General features: G+C 35.2%; 1 protein-coding gene across 1 annotated transcript in view; it reads right to left on the minus strand.

Annotated features, from left to right (window-relative positions):
• The window catches only part of OSBPL11 (oxysterol binding protein like 11), a 99,107-nt gene that overhangs the window by 37,119 nt on the left and 39,174 nt on the right, over window positions 1-22,814 (minus strand). Inside the window, exons 3-7 of the mRNA XM_069556357.1 lie at window positions 19,992-20,167; window positions 19,100-19,179; window positions 17,399-17,575; window positions 9,682-9,883; window positions 7,019-7,164 (exon numbers count right to left, since the gene is read on the minus strand). Coding sequence (XP_069412458.1) covers window positions 7,019-7,164; window positions 9,682-9,883; window positions 17,399-17,575; window positions 19,100-19,179; window positions 19,992-20,167 — 781 coding nt within the window. The remainder of the gene's footprint in view (window positions 1-7,018; window positions 7,165-9,681; window positions 9,884-17,398; window positions 17,576-19,099; window positions 19,180-19,991; window positions 20,168-22,814) is intronic.

A 22,814-nucleotide genomic window follows, 5' to 3' on the forward strand; every position in this document is an offset into this window, starting at 1 on the left:
ACTTACATCATTTGGCCATGGAATAGATTTCCTTCAATGAACGCACTATCACTGACATTGAACATACTGTTGCTTTGTCATAAGCATCACACACAAAATACATATACTTTGTGAAAATAGGATTTTTCAGGAAGAGTGAAAAAATGTCTCATCTGAAACTTAGGCTTTGAAGGCTTTCTCCACCTGCCTGGGAACCCTACTGCTATCTATAATTCAAGATGTTTTGAGAATTAAATATTTGCCCCATTTTTAATACTGTAAATGTAAAATTTTAAAGTGACTGTACATGGCAACCCACTCTGGTATTCTTGCCTGGAAAATGCCATGGACAGAGAAGCCTGGTGAGCCCCAGTCCATGGGGTTTTAAAGAGTCTGACACTACTGAGCAACTGAGCACGCACCACTATTTTTAGGTCAATTGTAAAACAGAAGTACTGTTACCTTGGTAATTAAAATCTAAAACTTTAGCTGTATTTCAGTAGCATACACACATATCTTGCTGACTAAAACTGAGCAGAACCCTTAAATTAGTCTTGCTGTTTTTTGTACAAAATAATGAATTGGTACTTGAGTTGAAAAAAATTGCCTTTGGTATTTTGTTTGGAAAAAACTGCCTTTGTTTTGATTATGTTTGTATATGTTTCAGTACGTATATCATATACATACTAAAGTGATGGGAGTTAATCTTGTATTTACTTTGCAGGAAATATCATGTAAATATGCAGACATTGAATGTAGTATGGATTGTGTCTGCAGTGAGCTTTTTGGTGGGTACAGTTTATATGTGCCAATTATATACCCTCATATACTTGTCTGATTTTGAGCTTGTAAAAATGAGAACTCGTTTTTACACATTTAATAAAGGAAAAAAGGTCTGTGAAAAAAAAAATAAATAAAGTGACTGTACATATCCAGTCTAACTTCTGTAATCTGTATTTAGATATTTACTCATCCTTGGAGTTGTCAGGAAAAAACTTTGGGGATGAAGAGAATTTTAGGTGCAGGTATGGAAACCCTGTAGTTGGTTATGTAGTCTTAAAACCACAAAACATTCTCTGCACAATTTTTCAATCAATCAATAAAACAACCCCTTGAAAAGCCAAAATTGTTTACCCTTCTCTTAGAAAGGTCTTAGCTCCAAATAACTGATTAAAAGAAATCTAATTTCATTTCATTTTTTAAATTAGATTTATTTATTAATTTTGGCTGTGCTGAGTCTTCGTTGCTGCACATGGGCTTTCTTTAGTTGTGGCAAGAGGAGGTTACCCTCTATTTGTGGTGCACGAGTTTCTCATTTCAGTGACTTCTGTTGCAGAGCACAGGCTCAAGAGCACGTGGGCTTCAGCAGTTGTAGTTTGTTGGCTCAGCAGGTGCAGCTCACTGGCTCAGTAGTTGTGGCGCAAAGGCTTAACTGCCCTGTGGCATGTGAAATCTTCCTGGACCAGGGATCAAACTTGTGTTCCCTGTATTGGCAGATGGATTCTTTACCACTGGACCGACCACCAGGGAAGTCAGAGAAATCTAATTTCTTATTTTTATTTAAACAACAAGTAACAGTTTCAAACCCCCAAATTCTAAATAACCTTATTGGATGTCACTTTCCATGTTTATGTGGGGATGGAATATGATTTTTCTCAGGGGTACCTCTTTTCATTACCTTTGTGCAAGAGAGCTTTCATGAGTATATTATCTTTGGTAATGTGTTAAATTTTAAGTTATGAGGGTTTTAAAAAAGAAATGATTCTGTTAATGTCTCTGCTTTTAATTTTCTCTTCCCATAAACAAATCTTATCAAATAGAAGCCCATCTGTTCTCTGTAGCTAGACAAAGAAAACCAATCCTAATCAGGCATAAAATCAAGAACTTAATATTCTTAAAATATTAAAAACAAAATACAAAACATGGTGATAGAGATGAAAAATAATGAATTTCTGGTCATTCTTTTGCCTTTATTCTTTTTTCTTCTTCCCTTCTATCATCGCTTCTATCAATAAAATCTTTATTATATCAAATTCTGATAAATCAATTAATAGTCCAGCTCAAAAAGCAAAGAAGAACTAAAGAGCCTCTTGATGAAAGTGAAAAAGGAGAGTGAAAAAGCTGGCTTAAAACTCAACATTCAGAAAACGAAGATCATGGCATCCAGTCCCATCACTTTATGGCAAATAGATAAGGAAATAATGGAAACAGTGCCAGACTTTATTTTTTGGGCTTCCAAAATTACTGCAGATGCTGACTGCATCCATGAAATTAAAAGATGCTTGCTCCTTGGAAGAAAAGCTATGACCAACCTGGACAGCATATTAAAAAGCAGAGACATTACTCTACCAACAAAGGTCCATCTAGTCAAAGCTATGGTTTTTCCAGTGGCACACATGTGGATGTAAGAGTTGGACTATAAAGAAAGCTAAGCGCCAAAGAATTGGTACTTTTGAACAGTGGTGTTGGAGAAGACTCTTAACAGTCCTTTGGACTGCAAGGAGATCAAACCAATCAATCCTAAAGGAAATCAGTCCTGAATATTCATTGGAAGGACTGATGCTGAAGCAGAAACTCCAACACTTTAGCCACTTGATGTGAAGAACTGACTCACTGGAAAAAACCCTGATGCTGGGAAAGACTGAAGGCAGGAAGAGAAGGGGACGAAAGAGAATGAGATAGTTGGATGGCATCACCAACTTGATAGAGATGAGTTTGAGCGAGCTTCAGGAGTTGGTGATAGACAGGGAAACCTGGTGTGCCACAGTCCATGGGGTCACAAAGAGTCAGATGTGACTGAGCAACTGAACTGAACTGAGTCCAATTCATTTCTTCAGAAACCAAATGCAACAATTCCTTGTATATACCACAATTATTTGTTTTTATGACCTTAAAGAAAGATTCCCAAAGGCGAATTTCTCAATTTTCCTTTTCTATAGCTAGTAAGTCTGTCAGGAAGTACTTCCTGTAATCCACCCTAAGTCAGTTGCATAATATAGTTTAAGTATATTTGTGAACGTATACTCGTTATAAATCAGAGGGAAAAACTGATCATTTGAGAAATGTCGAGGGGGAAAAATACAGATATTGATTAAATAATGTCCTTCAGCTTCTGAACGGTACTATTACATTTGAGGTCAGAACCTAGGACACAGATTAATAGTGCAAACATAGCCTTAACGTTATTATACACAGTTATACACACAGTTTATTGTGTAGTTTACTCTAATGAAAATAGTATTAAACTCAAGAGATAATACAAATTTGATAGAAAAGCTAAAGAACATATTTTTGTTATCTTTATAAAAAGTCAAACACTTAATAAAATAGAAAAAAAAGGAATTCCATTCGTGAATAAATACTGATTCTAAAGTATGATATGAATGGAAGATTCTGGAAACTCTCTTCTCTTTTTGAAAAGCCTCCTCTTAGAGATCACGCCTTTCTTAAAGAAAAGCTTAAGGTTAAAAAAAAAGCATTACCAAAATTCCAACAAACTGCTCAAATGTATAAAATCCCTACAAACTCAGAATGACTAGTAAATACAGTGGAAAAAGCAGTTGAGTTTCTAGGAATTCATAATATCTGGAGATTGCATGGCAAAAGGAAATTCCACAAAACTCATACCAATGCCATTTTTTGTCTTCCTGATTTCTGACTTGGGCACTAGGGAAGTGTGGGCTTCATTTTAGCCTCTAGCATTTATCTTCTTTATCACCTAACAGCAACATTTCCACCACTGTAATACATGTTTCCAGCTTGCACTGACACTTATATTCCAAAAAAGGCATATGTAAAATTTTGAAACAATTCAGGTCTGTTTTTGTATGCTTGAAAGTGAAAGTTGCTAAGTTGTGTCTGACTCTTTGTGACCCCATGGACTATAGAGTCCATGGAATTCTCCAGGCCAGAATACTAGAGTGGGTAGCCTCTCCCTTCTCCAGGGGATCTTCCAAACCCAGGGATCAAACCCAGGTCTCCCGCACTGCAGTCAGATTCTTTACCAGCTGAGCCACCAGGAAAGCTTGAGTGGAATCTAAAATCTTTTGTTAATTGAAAAAAAAAGAATCTATGCACTTAAGAGTTTTTTCTGTTTGCACTGGGTCATACACTAGGTTACTCATTTCAAAAGGTTTGGAAATTCAACAGTCCTCTCCCCCACATCTCTGTGCCCCATCCCTACCATATGTGTCTATCCTGATCTCCAACATGTTTTGTATTCTCATTTAGAAAAATGAAAATGTTGTGGAGTATATGACCTATTGTTTGTAATTTTTCACAAAAAATTATAGTCTTGATCTCTGAAAAGCTTTGGTTTCATCATTTCCAAACTGTTTTTCATGTACATTAACAATTATACATCCTCTTCCCACATAACATTCAATATATTTATAAACTATACTAAACCTTTTCTCTTAAAAAGTTTTCTTTCTATACATCTGTGTCTCTTTTGCTGTCTTGCATACAGGGTTATCGTTACCATCTTTCTAAATTCCATATATGCACGTTAGTATACTGTATTGGTGTTTTTCTTTCTGGCTTACTTCACTCTGTATAATAGGCTCCAGTTTCACCCACCTCATTAGAACTGATTCATATAAGAATCGGAGAAGGCAATGGCAACCCACTCCAGTACTCTTGCCTGGAAAATCCCATGGACGAAGGAGCCTGGTAGGCTGTAGTCCATGGGGTCGCTAAGAGTCGGGCACGACTGAGTGACTTCACTCTCATGCACTGGAGAAGGAAATGGCAACCCACTCCAGTGTTCTTGCCTAGAGAATCCCAGGGACAGCGGAGCCTGATGGGCTGCTGCCTACGGGGTTGCACAGAGTCGGACAGAACTGAAGCAACTTAGCAGCAGCATATAAGAAACGAATCGTCAGTCCAGGTTCGATGCAGGATACAGGATGCTTGGGGCTGGTGCACTGGGATGACCCAGAGGAACGGTACGGGGAGGAAGGTGGGAGGGGGTTTCAGGATGGGGAACACGTGTACACCCGTGGTGGATTCATGTTGATGTATGGCAAAACCAATACAATATTGTAAAGTGAAAAAAAAAAAAAGAAAAGGAAACAAAAAGCATACAGATTGGGAAGGAAGAAATAAAGCTGTCTTCATTCTCAGATGACATAACCATCTATGTGGAAAACTCTAAATAATAAAAAAAGACAAACAAAACACCTTTTTGAACTAATAAAGGAGCACAGTAAAGTCACAGGACATAAGGTAAAAAAAAAGTTTTCTTTCTAATTTTGCTAGGTTTGTGAATGGGACCCTAATTTTAATCTCAATTTAGTCTCAAAAACTTGGAAGTCATTTGTGATCCAACCCTATAACCAGTCAATCACAAGTTCAACTGATTTTTCATTTGAAATGCATATTACCTGTTCATGTCTTCACTCCTACTTCCACAGACTTCTATCCACATTTCAATTTCAAGCCAATGATATATTCCATATGATATACCAATGATCCATGATATTCCAGTGATCATATTCCATATGATATACCAATCTTTTTATACATTTTACATCCCTCCTCATGCTCATGATCTCAGTATCTGTCATATTAAGACTAAATTTTTCTGCCTGAGTTTACACTGTATTCTGTGCAGCAGTGTTCCTGGAATAATCATTCCACAAAGAATGCGACATGAATGGCCATCTGAATTTGTAAAATCCAACAACCCTGGGGTCACTTTCCATAAACTAGGTGCTCTGCTAAATTTACTTTATCTTAATAACAACTTATAATGTATTATTAACCCTACTTTACAAATGAGAAAGTTAAGCCTGGTTACTCATGAGTTGGCCCACATGTTAGTAAATGACAGGACCCAGATTCAACATCATCAGGCAAGCCTTCCCCACAGTAAGTAGGGACTCTAAATGATTTTAAGTCTCTCCAGTGAAAGAACTATCTTCTATTTTTGTGTCTCCTCTAATTCTTAACATTGGACTTGTCATATACTAAGATAACTTAATGAATACTTACTAATTGCTTGACTCCACAAATGAATTAGTTAAGAAACTGTAAGAAAAAGAGGATTTGTTTTCTTTCTTCTTCCTCGGCCACCCTGCTGCCACTGCCTGCCTCACTGAGTCAAAACCTTTGCCAGCTTTGGAAGTCCCTGTGTTATATGTTTCTTTCAAGAAGTAATCTACTAATATATAAATAACCATAAACCATGCCTTACTCTTGACTCAATAATTTTAGTTGGGAATAACTTAAGAAATAATCTAAATAAAGGGGAGAAAAAAATAAAACAGTAGACAAAATGATACAGCATTATTTATACAAACAAAAGAAAATAACAACCTAGACATTCAATAGCCTACTTCAACCTTGAAAAATTTTAATTATATAGGCCAGAATAACATATAAAAACACTTATGAGAAGTATCAAGTAAAAAGAGCTTAAAACAAAACTATCTATGTAATTATGATAACCATAAAAATAAAAGATGTAAACTCAAGAGGCAAAAAAACAGTATGATATGTTACAGAGGTAGAACTAAGAATAGAAGAGAGCCCTGTTTACTGCTGAGAAATGTGTAACAAACATTACTAAAATATTAAACTCTAAGACTGTGTGCTATTTTAAGTAGACTAACACTTTTAAAAATTGTATTGGTACAGTGCTTACTATCAAAAAAAACCTTAATAGTAAACCTTTAAACTTATAAACTTAATAGCAAACACCTACTAAATAATGTTAAATTAAGAAATCTATAAGATAAATATCATGCAAATAATCTTCCATTAGAAAAGCTGTTTTCCAGAAAAAGAAAAACATGCAAATTTTAAATACATTTATATAAAGCAAAAGTAAACTAAAACTAAGAAGGACACATAATTTAACCTGGAAAACACAGTATGTACAAGTTTTACACAATAGAGCCCTTCCAAAGCCAATGCAGTTCAAAGTAGAACAACACTTAGAGTGAGCTCTCTAGAGTATGCCATCCTGACAATGAAAAGGTGCTTTTCAGTGATTCCTAATTTTTACTCCAAAACTGTTATTTTCGTATTACCTTACCCTTGCTAATAGTCCAGATTCTGCAACACACTGCTCTTCTGGGACTGCCACTGGCTTACTTTGCTCAGTTGCAAAGGGCTGGTCAGCTCCATTTTTATAGTGGTTTGATAATGGTATCTTTGGTTCTAACCATTCGATCGTCGTTCCTGATGAAGTAAGAGAAAACTTTCGCTGAAACTTGCTCATAATCTGGAAAGTTCAGCAAATGTGGATTTTATTAAACGATTTTGTTTTGCATCTACAAGGCTAAAAGCAATTCAAAACCTGTTAAGAGACTCTGCAAGACAGCAACTTGTATCTCATTAGCATGAGCATGACGATTGGCTATTTTACAACAGAGCAAGCTGCAACTTGAAATCAGATACCATTTAAGTGAATCAACCCTGAACAGGAGTGAACTCACTTCCTGGGAAAATCTGTGAATCATTAAGTGTATTCTCACCCCAATAGTTGACCTTTCTGCATGAATCTTGACCCTCTAGTGATAAGAAGTATGCAGTTAGACTTGAGGGAATCACAATTATAGCAACAGCCCGGGATTGTGAAACAGTAAAATCAACTTCAATTTGGGGTTGAACCTTATTCTCAGTACCAGTTTTCTAACCAACCAAGATAACCCCACAATCTAATTTAAGAATTGCAGATCCATGTACATTGTTTTTTTTTCTTTCCCAATCATATAAAAAGGCTCCATATACTTTTAAACTGAAAGGTTCTTCTACTGAATAAATAATAGCTGACCTAATGAAAGACAGTGGTCACATTTAGAGACTTGTCATCTTCTCAGTTAATGACTCAAATGTCTCTTATTACCCTCAACTAGTTTAACAAAGTGGATTCTATGCCTAATCAATAATGGAAAATGTTCCATTTGATTTCAGAGGCTGATCTAGGTTTCACAGAAGCTTGGTTATACAGTGTTACATTAAGGGATACTTAGACTACTACACCAGAAATTTAAAAGGAGTATGGAATTTACTTAGTCTATAGCAAAATCCTCGACTTCAGTAGAGGAATAAATTACAAAGTACCTACCAGGCTACCAGAGCATCTTGCCTTGGCACTTAGTTCAGATTCACTGAGGGGGATTCACAAATGGGGAATGCCCTGGATAAGTTCATGGGGCCTGTTTCAAAATTTCAAAGAAATGAAAGCTCTTTGTTTCTACCTTGATATGTTTATTTTTAATATCAGCATCTAGATTCCCCTACTTCTTGAAATAAGATGCACATAAACACTGAATTTAAGAGATTTGTTTTAAGAGATTATTCACAGATAAATCATAACAAAATTCTTTATCAAACAAATCATCTGGTCTCAGGGTCCTTCTAAATCAGTTCTTTCTAAAATATCTTTCTTTCACAAGCAAGAGGAGTTCATTGAATAAGAAAACAATGAGTGTTGGGAAATACTAAGTTACTACTATTAATTCACTGTGATGGGGGTGGGGAAATTGGGGCAATGTTGTTAAAGGGTACACACTTGCAACTAGAAGATGAGTAAGTCCTGGAGATCTAACACACAGCACAGTGAATGGAGTCAACAGTACTACAGCGAATATTTCAAAGTTGCTAAGAGACTAGATCCTAAATGTTCTCATTATAAAATAGGGAATTCCTTAGTTCCAAAGGTTAGGACTTGGCACTTTCACTGCCAAGGCCCAGGGAACCAAGACTCCACAGGCTCTGAGTGTGTGTGCGTTGGGGGTGGGGGGAGGGCAGGCCAAGGAGGGTCAGAGAAAAAAACAAATGACAATTATGTGACATGATTGGGACATTAGCTAACACTCTGGGGGCATATAAATATATAAATGTATTAAATCAACACTTTAAACTTGCATGTCAATTATATATAATGTCATTTTATATATACTATATGTCAGTTAAATCTCAATTTTTAAATGAGTTTATTAATCTCATTAATAGAAAAACTCATTTTTTGTTATGCAATAACAAATAATGCAATAATGCTGTTTTCCCCAGTAAATTAATTTCAACAAATAGGTGCTCTCGAATACCAGATGTATATCTTATTTTTCAACTGAAAGGTGAGTGATAGACTTTTACATATATGTATCTCAACAGGGAAATAGTGAATAGCGGACTAAAGCAACCAAGAAATGACTCCAACGTTTCTACTTTGATTGACTGGATAGAGTAATGTCATCAACTTCAACAGAAATACTGAATTTTTAATTCAGTTTCTGACAAGTTTAATTTGAGGTCTCTTAAGGAATATTTAATTATATGAGACCTAAATGGTTTTAGATTTGAAAAAGGACACAGTAAAAGAGACTTTGTATAACATTAGTGAAGTCACTTAGTTGTGTCCAACTCTTTGCAACCCCATGGACTATAGCCTACAACACTCCTCCGTCCATAGGATTTTCCAGGCAAGAGAACTGGAGTGGGTTGCCATTTCCTTCTCCAGAGGATCTTCTCAACCCAGGGATCGAACCTGGGTCTCCCGCATTGTAGGCAGATGGTTTACCATCTGAGCCACCAGCGAAGACATTAGTATGATAATAAAAACCAAGAGGCTAGCTGGTTTTCTATTTGTCTTGCCTTGATTAAGATTTTCTGGAGCAGAATTACAAAGAATGCAGTTACTATTTCCATGTTTTGAACTGCAATGTTCAGTCCTACCTTTAAGCAATAACTTACCTGAAGGCAATGAGCCCTTCTGATGTGATGCATGCTGTAACTGAAGAATATGAAAGCAGTCATTTAAGCAGTTCATAGTTGCCATGGAAGTAGCCTTGAGCATTAAGAGATCCTGGTCCAAGGAACTAAGATGGCCAGAAGCAGGAAGGCATTCAATTCCTCTAATTAAGTCTCTTTGTTGTCCTTCAGCATGAGACATCATCTAAGGGAAATAACAGTTCCATGTGTCTCACTCATAATCTCTGTATAGCATGTATACATACAGTTGCCACTTTAATTACCATATTCTGTACAACATATAACATACAATTGTCATTTTTAGGATATATTCAGCCTAGAAATCTATTTTAAATTTGTTTGGCTATTCTCAATAAGCATTTAATAGTGTTACTCAAAAGATGACAACACATAAGTAAATCTCCAACATATGCTGAATAAAAAGAAGCCATTATCAGAGAAGCACATACTACTCGATTCAGTTCAGAAATTTCAGACACAGGCAAAATAAATCTATGGTTTATAGGTGAGGAAACCTCTACACATTAGAAGTCAGGATAGTGAAGAGAGAGTAATGATGAAGAGGCATGAGAGGGTCCTCTAGGGTACTGGTAATATTTCATTTTTTGATCCAGGAGGTAGTTACATTAAAATTACAAGATACACACTTGTGTATCAGGTTCTTTTATACATGCTTAGAAGGTTAATTAAGAACTGGGATGGAGACCAAGGGAAGGGGCAAACAGATCCATTAGGTTTACCACTGGTCTAACGAAAAGAACTTCCATGATTAATTAAACAGAACAGAAAGCCAAACAAGAAATTATAGACAAAATTCTACAATTAGTTGATACATAAGCCCCACATTTCCAGAGATAATCCCCATTCATGCTTAGAGTCCTGCTGTAATTATGTCTAAACCTGTTAACAGCTTGAAGGCCAAATTATATACTTACCCTATTTCTTCATTTTACAAGAACTTCTTGGCATGAAATTAGAAATGGGATGTTTATATTATGCCTCTTTTGCATCTCCCACTGGTCTAGGGGTCCTAACTATAATTGCTCTTCTCCTCTGCTTCTAGCAATGCTATAAGCAAATATTAAGTTTTATACTTGTCAGATTTCTCAAACAAGTCACAAGTGCTAGTAATGCTGAGGGAAAAAATTACTACTCAAGTATATCTGAACCAAGATGAATTTATTCCTTTCCAGGCAAGGGAAAACTGTCCTTCCAGAACAAATCAAACAGCTAATCTTACGTAAACTTCTTGGGAACATACAACATTCAAGGATGGGTTGACTTTACAACAAAAGTAATAGCGTGGAGGAAGTATGGCCTTTAGGGACTGTCTAACATTCAGAAGGAAGCATACTGAAACAGAGTTGTTAATGACTGAAGTGAGTTGGTTAAACAGGCTCCACATTACCTGCTAAGAGATTCAATCTAGAGCCAAACAAGAGACTTTTTTCATTTTCTTTTTTGAACTGAAGAGAATACAATTTCTTATTCTTACAACAAGAAAAACATTTGAAAAACTGGACATTCAAATTCAAAAAACACATTCACTTGAATACACTCTTCAGAGAACACAAAGGAAAAAAAGATTAGGCATACTTTTCAATATCATGTTATAAGCTAATAAAAGTTTAATAAAGGAAAAAAATCATAAGCAGGATATTGACAATATGAATAATTAGCTCTCACAATATAACATTTAAGAAGAAAAGTGTTTCTTTGTACAAATGGCCCAAAAAAGCCACATGCTACTGTTGATATTGTAAGTGAAGAGACCTAAGGAATTCCTTAGTGGTCCAGTGGTTAAGAATCAGCCAGCCAATGCAGGAGACATGGATTCAATCCCTGGTCTGGAAAGATTCCACATACTGCAGAGCAACTAAGCCTTGCACAACTACTGAGTCTGAGCTCTAGGGCCCCCAAGCCACTAAAGCCTGCATGCTGTAACCACTGAAGCCCATGCTCTACAACAAGAAAAGCTACCACAATGAGAAGCTCCCACACCACAACTAGAGAGGAGTCCACATCTTCACAATTAGAGAAAGCCTGCAGGCAGCAATGAAGACCCGGCACAACCAAAAAATAAAATAAACAAATTATTAAAAAAATTAAAATAAAAAAGTGAAGAGGCTTAAGAAAGTGATGCTCTTGACTGGAAAAAAATAAACTTTAAATTACAATTAGAGTGCAAATGTTAAAATCTGAAAATTCCCTGGTGGTCCATTCATTAGGACTCTGTGCTTCCACTGCAAAGGGTACCAGTTGGATCCCAGAAGCTTCATGGCATGCCCCCTTCCTCCCACCAAAGAATAAATTTGGTTATGGTTCTTTCCACAGCAAACAAATGGGCTGACCATATATTCACAATGAAATAGAACTGATTCTGTGAAGCTGTTTTAGTGACTGTTCCTGACAATAGTAAAACCAGTTCCTTAAGAATGAAAAACCATCATGAAAGCTGAAAACTTGCTTAGTCTGTGTTTTGCAGCTAGGTATGACAAATACGGTGATAATGAACATCACTTATGTGGCATCTAGTTTGTCTGAAAATCAGATGAGAATCATAGTTTTATTGCTTGTATTTTAAATGTGTCTCCCTTACTAGACTGGTGATGTTAGCTTCTCCCAAGGTACAGCATAGTAACCTGCAAGAAGCACACACTGATTAATAGAGTGATTGATGAATTGTAAATTAGTAATTTACTGTAATTAGTAAATACTAAAATAGATCACTTTAATACTTCAGCAATAAATCCATAGACCCAAAATATGACTCGATTTTCAACAGTCAGTTGCTTTTTCCAACTGTTACTTCATTTATTGCTGGACTTACTCATGGACTTTGATTAAAATACTCCTTTCAAAATCACTTTGAATTATATCTTTACATTATAACCAACTGGAGCTAGATCACTATATAATAGCAATTCTCAAACAGTGCTCTCCAGATTCTTATGAGGCTCTTTTCAGGGGGTCTATGGAGTCAAGATTATTTTCACAATAATTCTAGGAAATTAATTTGCCTTCTTCACTTGGTGGCATTTGCACTGATGGTGCAAAAGCAATGGTGGGTAAAACTGTTGGTATCTTAGAATCAAGGCAGTTGATACAACAGTGTCATGACTGTATTCTTCACTGCCATGCACTCACGGAGTAGGCATTGGGGTCTGGGGAAAAGACAGCCAATTTTATTTAAGAATATTTTTGAAAAATCAGTAAAAATTATTAGTTTTACTATATCTTGACTCTTGAGTACACATATTTAAAATTGTCTATATGAAAAATGAGAAGCACACTTCTATTGTACATTAAAAAAAAAAAAGTACACTGCTGTTGCATACCAAAGCACTGTGGTTGCCCAAGGAAAAGCACTTGTGAGACCGAGTTACAGGTTGAACTAGCAGTTTATTTTCACAGAGCACCACCTGACATGAAAGTATGTGATATATATTGTTTGTTCAGAAACACAGGTGACAACTTGGACTTGGGAATGGCATCTGAAATGAGGGCAGTTTTGTGGGATCTGATACTATCTCAGCTAAATGGTGTCAGAAGTGAAATTGTAGAACACCTAGCTGGAATCTGCCAAGAATCAGAGAATTATCTAGTGTGAAGGAAACCCCCACACATTTGGTGACTGGAGTACAGAAGTATGGGGTGTTATAGTAGCACAGAGGAGAAACACAAGAGTGTTGTTTTTCCCTGACAGAATGATTGCTAATAACTATAGCTCTTCAGGCTTGGGAGTATGTGGTAGACATCTTTTCAAAATTAATAAAATGATCTGTCACTTCAAGAAAAACAACTGACAGCATTTGTTGCCAATTATAAAATATGAGCTTTAAAATGAAATTACAATTTTGGAAAACCTGTATCAGTCACCATAAGCTTGGCAGTTTCCCAATATTGAAAGCCTCTTCGGATGAAGTTGGTAGGGATGTTAATGAATGTGAATTTTTGATATTGTATACCAATATCTGTAACTCTGAACTAATATTTTCCAAATGACTAATGCAGTGTTACAAAATCGTGCATAAGTTAAAGATCCACCTAAAGTGCAAGACAAACCAATGCATTTTCATGAAACAGAACATGAAAAGTTCACTGATTCATACTAGATTCCACACTGCATCTAACACTTAAGAAACTGCCACTGTCCAGTTTTACTGGAGGATCAAAGAACAGCCACATTTTCCTTAAAAAGCTATTTTAAAACATTTCTCTTTTTCCCCCAACCACAAAGTTTTTTTTCATATAGTTCAACTACATATTTGCAGTAAATTGAGTGCAATTATTTTGTTTGTTTGGGGGGAAAAAAATAGCTGTTTGACATAAAATATGTTATCTATGTTAATATGTATGAATTTATTAATTTTTATTTTAAAATAATAAAACATAAAATTAAAGCGTAAATTTTAAAAACAAGCATTTTTAAAATATCTGTTTCAATTTCTAATAAGGTAAATATTGGTAAATTTAACCTATATAAAGCAAAAATTCTTTGAGGTCCTGAATAATTTTTAAGAGTGAAACAGATACCAAGGCCACAAAAAGCTTGAGAACACTTACCGGGAACCATGGTCAGTATGGTAACAAAAGTTCTCTCAATGTCTTTGAAAAGAAAAAGGATCTACATAGTCTCAAAGAAACTCCCCAGATATTTTATTAACTATAGAGAAAAAGACAGCAACTTTACAGTGGAGAAAAGCTACTTTAACCAAGCAGAAGCTACCTTAACCACGTGATCAAAGTGAACATCACCAGTAACATGACATACTGATATCATGAAGTCCTTGATATAGGTATTGACAATACATATCTTCAAGGGTATCTTTCCCAGAAATGTATAATTTCGCTCAAATAATAAGAAAATATCAGACAAACGCAAATCTGGGAACATTAAACAAAACTGGATCTTCATAGGTATCAATGCCAGGAAAGATAAAGACTGAGCAACAATTACAGACAGAAGGAGACTAAGTAGTAATAACAGTTAAATGCATCATTTTAGGACAGGATCCTAAAACAGAAAAAAGAATGTTAGTGGAAACACTACTAAAATTTGAATAAGAACTATAGTTAACAGTATTATAGTTATATAATTTCCTGGTTTGGATACTGCTATGAAAGATGGTAACATTGCAGAAAGTCGGGTGAGGGATACACATAGAAATTCTGCATTACTTTTGCACTTTTCTGTAAATTTAAAATTACTGCAAAATAAGCAGCTCTTTTTTTTTTTTGCCTGGGGGAGGCTGTGCTGTCTTTGTTGCTGTTTGGGCTTTCCTCCAGCTGCGGCGAGCAGGGGCTACTCTCTAGTCGCCGTGCACGTGCACGGGGTTCTCACTGCTGCGGCTTCTCTTTTTGTCACATGGGCTCTAGAGCGAAAGGACTTCACTGGGCTCCGGAGTGGCTCCCAGGCTCTATCTAGCGCAAAGGTTTAGTTGCTTCACAGCATGTGGGATCTTCCCAAATCAGGGATCGAATCTGTACCTCCTACACCAGCAGGCAGATTCTTTATCATTGAGACACCAGGGACACCCCCAAATAAGAAGCTTCTAAAAAGTGTTCTCAGTTTGTGAAAACTGTTAGCTTTGGTTTTACCTTAACACAAACCTTTTCAGTCATTGTCTTGGATAAAAAAAGGCTCAGAAACTTTCTGTGGACCATGCTTTCATAAAGCATTTAGAGCTGCCATAATGAAATACATCCAAGCCACAAAACTGAAACAAGATTTTTAATGCATGGCATCATAAGCAAAGTCAGGAAAAAATATGCATCTAAAGACCAGATTATGATAATTTTAAATAAAAGGAAATAAGCTAACTTTTAAAGGAAAACAGTTCCAGAGAACTCTCCAAATGCACTATTTTCTCACAAATAGAATTATCCCATTGGAATACATAAATGTTCCTAATAGAACATTTACATAAAATATTAGAAATTAAATAACTACAATTTTATAGTTTGACCTACTGAGTTCTTAAAAGCAAAAACATAAACTTAGTGAAGACAAAGACATTCAACAAAAACTTTTTTTGTAGGTGGCATTGGCAGAGACTGCCAAACAATGGTCAACACTCAAATCCTAGAATAATTACTGGTACCATAATTCAAGAAGGCTGCCATTAAATTCATCAGCTCTATAAGTAAATACCTATCCTTCCTAAAGAGGTAGCTGCGAAACTCTGGGGACACACACATACTCTCAACATTCAAGTGTCAGAGTTATATGCTAAATATTAACATGATGTCACAATAATATGAAAGGGTATATTTAAAGTACAGAAAATTACAGTGTGGATATTGTAAGAAATTACTCCTGGGTGTGAGAATAACAAAAGAACCATTAGAGCAGGAAAGAGAAGAGTAGGGATTAAAGTCACAGTAAAAAAAGAAGCTAAGAGATATGACAGTGTTCTCAGTACAGCAGGTCATAAAGATGCAAGCACAACCAAGCAGAGGCCTCCACAGATAGCTAAAATCTCAAATACAAAAGGTTCCTTTTTCATCGAAAATGTGCACCACGATTCATGGCAACTTCAACTATATGCTTTTTGCTTGTTTTTAACCTTTTACTGAAGTATACAGACTGACATATAATATTACAGATAAGAAAGTACACTTCACAACAGTATACAGGCTTGATGAATTTTCATAAACCAAACACATCATGTAACCAACACCCAGATCAAGAAACAGAACGTTACCAGCACTCCGAAGAACTCTCAAGCTCCCATCACTAGCCATGATCAAAGAGTCTAATTTTTAGGGGTGAAGGAACACACCATGATACAAGCGTATTCCTAGATGTTTTTCTTTATTCCATTCCTTATTGTCTTAACCACTTTTAATATTCTATTTCCTTCACTGTAGATTAATATATCAGAATCTTGATTTCCTTAAGATATAAAGACCTATCAACAGATTAAATACCATCAACATAAATACTAAAAATTATTATTTTATTAAAAAAGGTACTTATAATTGTCACTTATTTATAAAAGGATTAAAAAGTGAGTCAAAAGGTATTATTCATCTCAAGCATGTTATTTCATCTCTTTTAATCTCAATTTCTTCACCTATAAATACAACCCAAAATAACCTGATAGAGGGAACATTCTCCCCAGCTTCCTACTTTAAATCATTTGGGTGTGATTTATAATCCACAATCCACTACATAGGTATCTATGAGCTCTACCAAAATTGACTCAGTAATCAACACCTGGATTATTAAGAACCTAACTGCATTCTTTATTAACTAGAATTATTTGGTACTTAGTTTCAAAGAGAATAAGGAAAATGGTGAGATAAGGGAACATCAAGGATTTAACTATTCTATCTTTGTGTGTTTGAAATTCTCTATTTACATGTATCAGTAAAAAAAAAAAATAAAGTCACTTGGTTGATGACACAGTCTTTCCACCAGGCTTAATAACCCTTTTATCATAAATTTTACATTAAAGGAGTCTGTACTTTCTCTTGAGAAATGAAAGATACAGATTTTTGAAACATGACAGTGTACACAGAACCTAGCCGACAGACTTGAGGAAACTTAGGACACCTAAAAAATCAGGTAATTGTTATGCCCTAAACATTGAGGCCCCCAGAAGACACAAACAGGATTAAAAAATCTTTTGTGACAAAATCAAGCTGGTAATATTATTTTATGCATTTTAACTTGATTTCAATTCATACTTACTTCTCTGACTTCCACAAGATGGTCTGGAGGTAAGTTAGCTCTTTTGCTCACTGATTGTAGTTTGGAATGTCCAACATTAAAAAAGGAAATGGTATTTTGACTTGGTCTCCTCTGGGATATAGGAGAATTACCACTAGATGCAAGTGAGAAGCTCCGTGATTTCAGAGGAGGATTATTCTATTAGACAAAGAAAATAATTCCTTTTTTAAAATTTAGGTAAACTCTCAACCTATAATATACTGGAGGTTCACACACAAACAGTTTTAAAAATAAAGTTAACCTCAGAATTAACTACAAGAATAGTTCTGAAGATGGAAAAATTTTAGACCTTCAAAGTTTAAGAATTTCACACATCCCATAGTAAACTGGTAATTTATTCAGAAAATTAATTCCAGGTGTGTGCTGTCAAGAAATTTTTTTTTTACATTAGACATATATTAGAATAACAAGAAATTTCTAATTTCAGATATTTAAACATCATGATTGAAGCAAAAAATATATTCAGAAATACTCAATGTAATAATTTTTCTAGTGTAACATTTAAGTATCTTTGAAACAAACTAGCACTTTCTGGTCACTGCCAATGATTAGAATCTTGCAGTAAGAATAAATTGTTTTTGCTGGATTTCTTAAAGACTGCAGGCCTAAATCACAACTTTAAAAAATTTAGCTATGGGGAAGGAACACTAAGAAGAAAACAAAAAAGTAGGTATGGAAATCCTTTAACTCTGCTTCCCATATATTCATTTTTAGACATTTCTAACCTCAGATTTCAAGTACTAAGACCTTCTCATCTTAAAAAAGAAAACTGAGACACAGAAATCATCTATAAGCACATGAAAAGACACTCAACCGTATTAGCCATTAGAGAAATGAAATTAAAACCACAATGAAATTCTACTTCATAACCATGAGGATGGCAATAATAATTGTAAAAAAGGACAGTAACAGTATCAGTAAGAATGTGGAGAAACTGGAAACTTTGTGTATTGCTGGTGAGAATGGGAAATAATTTGGCCAGTTTCAAAAACAGTTTGGCAGTTCCTCGATAGTTAAACAGACAACTACCATATAACCCAGTAATTTCTCTCCTAGGAATAACCTAGAAAACTGAAATCATATGTTCATACAAAAATTTGAATACAACTGTTCATAGAAGTATTATTCATAACAGCCACAACATGTAAACAATCCACATGCCTATCAGCTGATGCATGGATAAACATAATGTGGTATATCCACAAAAGAGGATTATTCAGTCTTAAAAAGGAATAAAGTATAATCCATGCAATGACATGGATGAACCTTTAAAACATTATGCTTATTGTAAGAAGCCAGACAAAAACAAACAAATACCACATACTGTATGATTCCATTTATATCAAATGCCCAGAACAGACAAATCTATTGAAATAGAAATTATAGGTTAGTTTTTGCCAGGGGACTGGGAAGAGAGATTCAAATAGGGAGTGACTATTAAACAGATATGGGTTTTTTGGAAGGGGATGAAAATGTTTAGGAATTAGAATAGTTGCAACAACTATATAATCTTCTGAATATACTAATAAAACCCATGAAATTATAAACTTTAAACGGATCAATTTTATGGTATGTGAATCTCAAGTTTAGAATGCAAAAAAATAAAGTTAAAAAGATCTTTCCCCATTTCTGTGCATTAATATCATACATGAATCCACATACCTTGCCAATAGCTTCAGTGTGGTGTTGTGTACATATCTGAAGTCTGCTAACCCAATGTTGTCGCTCTTTAGCATCTGTGGCTGATAAAAAGTATCTACAAGTTATTTACTTTTTCATTTATTTTTAGAATACAATTAATTGTTATAGCATGAAGAACAGATCACTGAAAATCAGGGCATGTTCCTACTCTCCCTGACCAGAGCGAGGTAGGAAAAAGGCCAAAGTATAAACCTTGTTAGGTAACACCATAGCTGGATGTGGATATTTCCCAAGAAGGATAAATTACATATAGCTAGGTGGGTATATGGAACTTGACAAATCTTAATTTTCTCTTAAAGATATGCTCTTCTTCAAATAAATATCCTTTATTAAGCATTTGGTGTGTACTCAATATATTCTTTCAGATCAATTAGGATTAACATCATACTTTATGTGTACTAATTAAAAATAGAAACCTCTATACAAATTACATTTATCTAAACAGACGTTATACCTAAATAAAAGCATTTTCATAAATCCCAATTATGTTCATTAATCATTAAAAAACACAAAGAGAACATATCAACTAAATCAAGAAAGGAAGTAAAATACAAATCTGTGGAAGACAAAAAAATTTTTAACAAGTCTATGTTTTTAGATTTCTCAGTATTTCATCTATACAAATTTCTTAGAGGGGTTAATTTTAAACAGACTTGCTCACTGTGCAACTTAAAAGTCATTAATTAAAACAGATCTCATAAACCCTTAAAACAATTACAGGGTGTAGAATACTGTTTCTGTAGCATCAATGATAGTAGTTTCTATTTCCAAAACCTAAATGAAAGGAGAGAAGTATACCAGCTTCTCAAGGAAGAAGAAAATCACACTATTAATTCTCATATTTCAGTCATACCTCTGAGTTTATACTGTTCCCCACTGGCAGCATTTACAGTGAAGGTATGAGAGTCCTCATCACTGGGTGATATTACAGCTCCTGCAAGCTGCAAAGTACCTCTGGGTTTTTGATTTCTGGACTGTTCATTCACAAAATACTCCAACAGCCCAGCTTCATTGTTTAGAACAAAAAACCTGCAATGATTTTAAAAAAGGTCATACTTTTAAAATATTTCCCCTAGTCAAACTAGAGCAATCCAAATTTTAATCACATACTTTTTTGAGTTTTTGCTATTAAAAAAATAAAATTCAAAAGCATCTCAAGAAGTACTTAGAAATACTAGACTGAATTTCCTAGTAGTAAATATTACTGAAGAATTGAATGAGATTAATAAAAGATATAAAGTCTTCAGCTGTGAAAGAGGCATTTAATAGGGAAGAGGCATACAAGACAATGCAGAAAGGAAACAAAGATACGGTATCCTTCAGAGGAAGATTTCTCTCCAGAATTCATTAGCAGAGAGGGTAAGTTCCCAGAGACAAATGGTAGGGAGAGTTTTTATTTAAAATTCACTGGGAACAAATCAAAGCATGAGCTCTGGGATTAACAAATGCTAGGTAAGAAATGAGTATGATTTAAGATTTAACCAGTGAAATAAACAATATGAATAATGCCAAAGTAGCAAGACTCTGGAAACACATTATTAAATAGGTCACAACTAAAGATTACTTATCCTGTTTAAAAATGAAAAGGCTGCAACTGGAGATGCAGAACCATAAGGAACTTGAAACTAAATGATGAAATAATGATACACGTTGGAAAAGAATTTGATGTTCTGATTTGGTTTTAGATTAACTACTTTGGGAAATATATTAATTTGGATTCCAATTTAAGTAGTACAATAGTTCTTTAGGAAAAAAATCTAAAAAGTTTCTTTTACCAAAAATTAATTTTGGGGTTTAGAGCAATTTGGTATTCTACATCTTAATGTATTCTGTAATACATCCAGTCAGACAATTTGATCCAGTTCAAGTTCCTAGAAGATTACTGTCTTAAGCAACATGGCAACTATATCAATCACACCAAACAGGGAGAGAATGTAATGGGCCTTTTATTAAGGGAAAGAAAAAGAAATAATGAGAAGCAAATAAGAGAAATTGAAAGCAGCTACCTAAAAAGGGAGCTGGGAAACCAAGACTATTGTTTTTCTCATTCATCTTTAGCATGCTTGTAACTTTTTTTATCTTAATTTTTTAAAATTTATTTTAATTGGAGGCTAATTACTTTACAATATTGTATTGGTTTTGCCATGCCTCAACATGAATCCACCACGGGTGCACACGTGTTCCCCATTCTGAACCCCCCTCCCTCCTCCCTCCCCATACCATCCCAGTGCACCAGCCCTGAGCATCCTGTATCATGCATCGAACCTGGACTGGCGATTCGTTTCATATATGATATTATACATGTTTTAATGCCATTCTCCCAAATCATCCTACCCTCGCCCTCTCCCACAGAGTCCAAAAGACTGTTCTACACATCTGTGTCTCTTTTGCTGTATCACATACAGGGTTATCATTACCATCTTTCTAAATTCCATATATATGTGTTAGTATACTGTATTGGTGTTTTTCTTTCTGGCTTACTCTGTATAATAGGCTCCAGTTTCATCCACCTCATTAGAACTGATTCAAAAGTATTCTTTTTAATGGCTGAGTAATACTGCATTGTGTATATGTACCACAGCTTTCTTATCCATTCATCTGCTGATGGACATCTAGGTTGCTTCCATGTCCTGGCTATTATTAACAGTGCTGCAATGAACATTGGGGTACACGTGTCTCTTTCAATTCTGATTCCCTTGGTGTGTATGCCCAGCAATAGGATTGCTGGGTCATATGGCAGTTCTATTTCCAGTTTTTTAAGGAATCTCCACACTGTTCTCTGTAGTGGCTGTACTAGTTTGCATTCCCAAAAACAGTGTAAGAGGGTTCCCTTTTCTCCACACCCTCTCCAGCATTCATTGCTTGTAGACTTTTGGATCGCAGCCATTCTGACTGGCGTGAAATGGTAGGTACCTCACTGTGATTTTGATTTGCATTTCTCTGATAACGAGTGATGTTGAGCATCTTTTCATGTGTTTGTTAGCCATCTGTATGTCTTCTTTGGAGAAATGTCTGTTTAGTTCTTTGGCCCATTTTTTGATTGGGTTGTTTATTGTTCTGGAATTGAGCTGCAGGAGTTGCTTGCATATTTTTGAGATTAATTCTTTGTCAGTTGCTTCATTTGCTATTATTTTCTCCCATTCTGAAGGCTGTCTTTTCACCTTGCTTACAGTTTCCTTTGTTGTGCAGAAGCTTTTAATTTTAATTAGGTCCCATTTGTTTATTTTTGCTTTTATTTCCAGTATTCTGGGAGGTGAGTCATAGAGGATCCTGCTCTGATTTATGTCAGAGAGTGTTTTGCCTATGTTCTCCTCTAGGAGTTTTATAGTTTCTGGTCTTATGTTTAGATCTTTAATCCACTTTGATTTTATTTTTGTGTATGGTGTTACAAAGTGTTCTAGTTTCATTCTTTTACAAGTGGTTGACCAGTTTTCCCAGCAGCACTTGTTAAAGAAATGTGTCTTTAATCCATTGTATATTCTTGCCTCCTTTGTCAAAGATAAGGTGTCCATAGGTGTGTGGATTTATCTCTGGGCTTTCTATTTTTTCCATTGATCTATATTTCTGTCTTTGTGCCAGTACCATACTGTCTTGATTACTGTGGCTTTGTAGTAGAGCCTGAAGTCGGGCAGGTTGATTCCTCCAGTTCCATTCTTCTTTCTCAAGATTGCTTTGG

This window comes from Ovis canadensis, chromosome 1, assembly GCF_042477335.2.
Source record: "Ovis canadensis isolate MfBH-ARS-UI-01 breed Bighorn chromosome 1, ARS-UI_OviCan_v2, whole genome shotgun sequence".
Taxonomy (NCBI): Eukaryota; Metazoa; Chordata; class Mammalia; order Artiodactyla; family Bovidae; genus Ovis; species Ovis canadensis.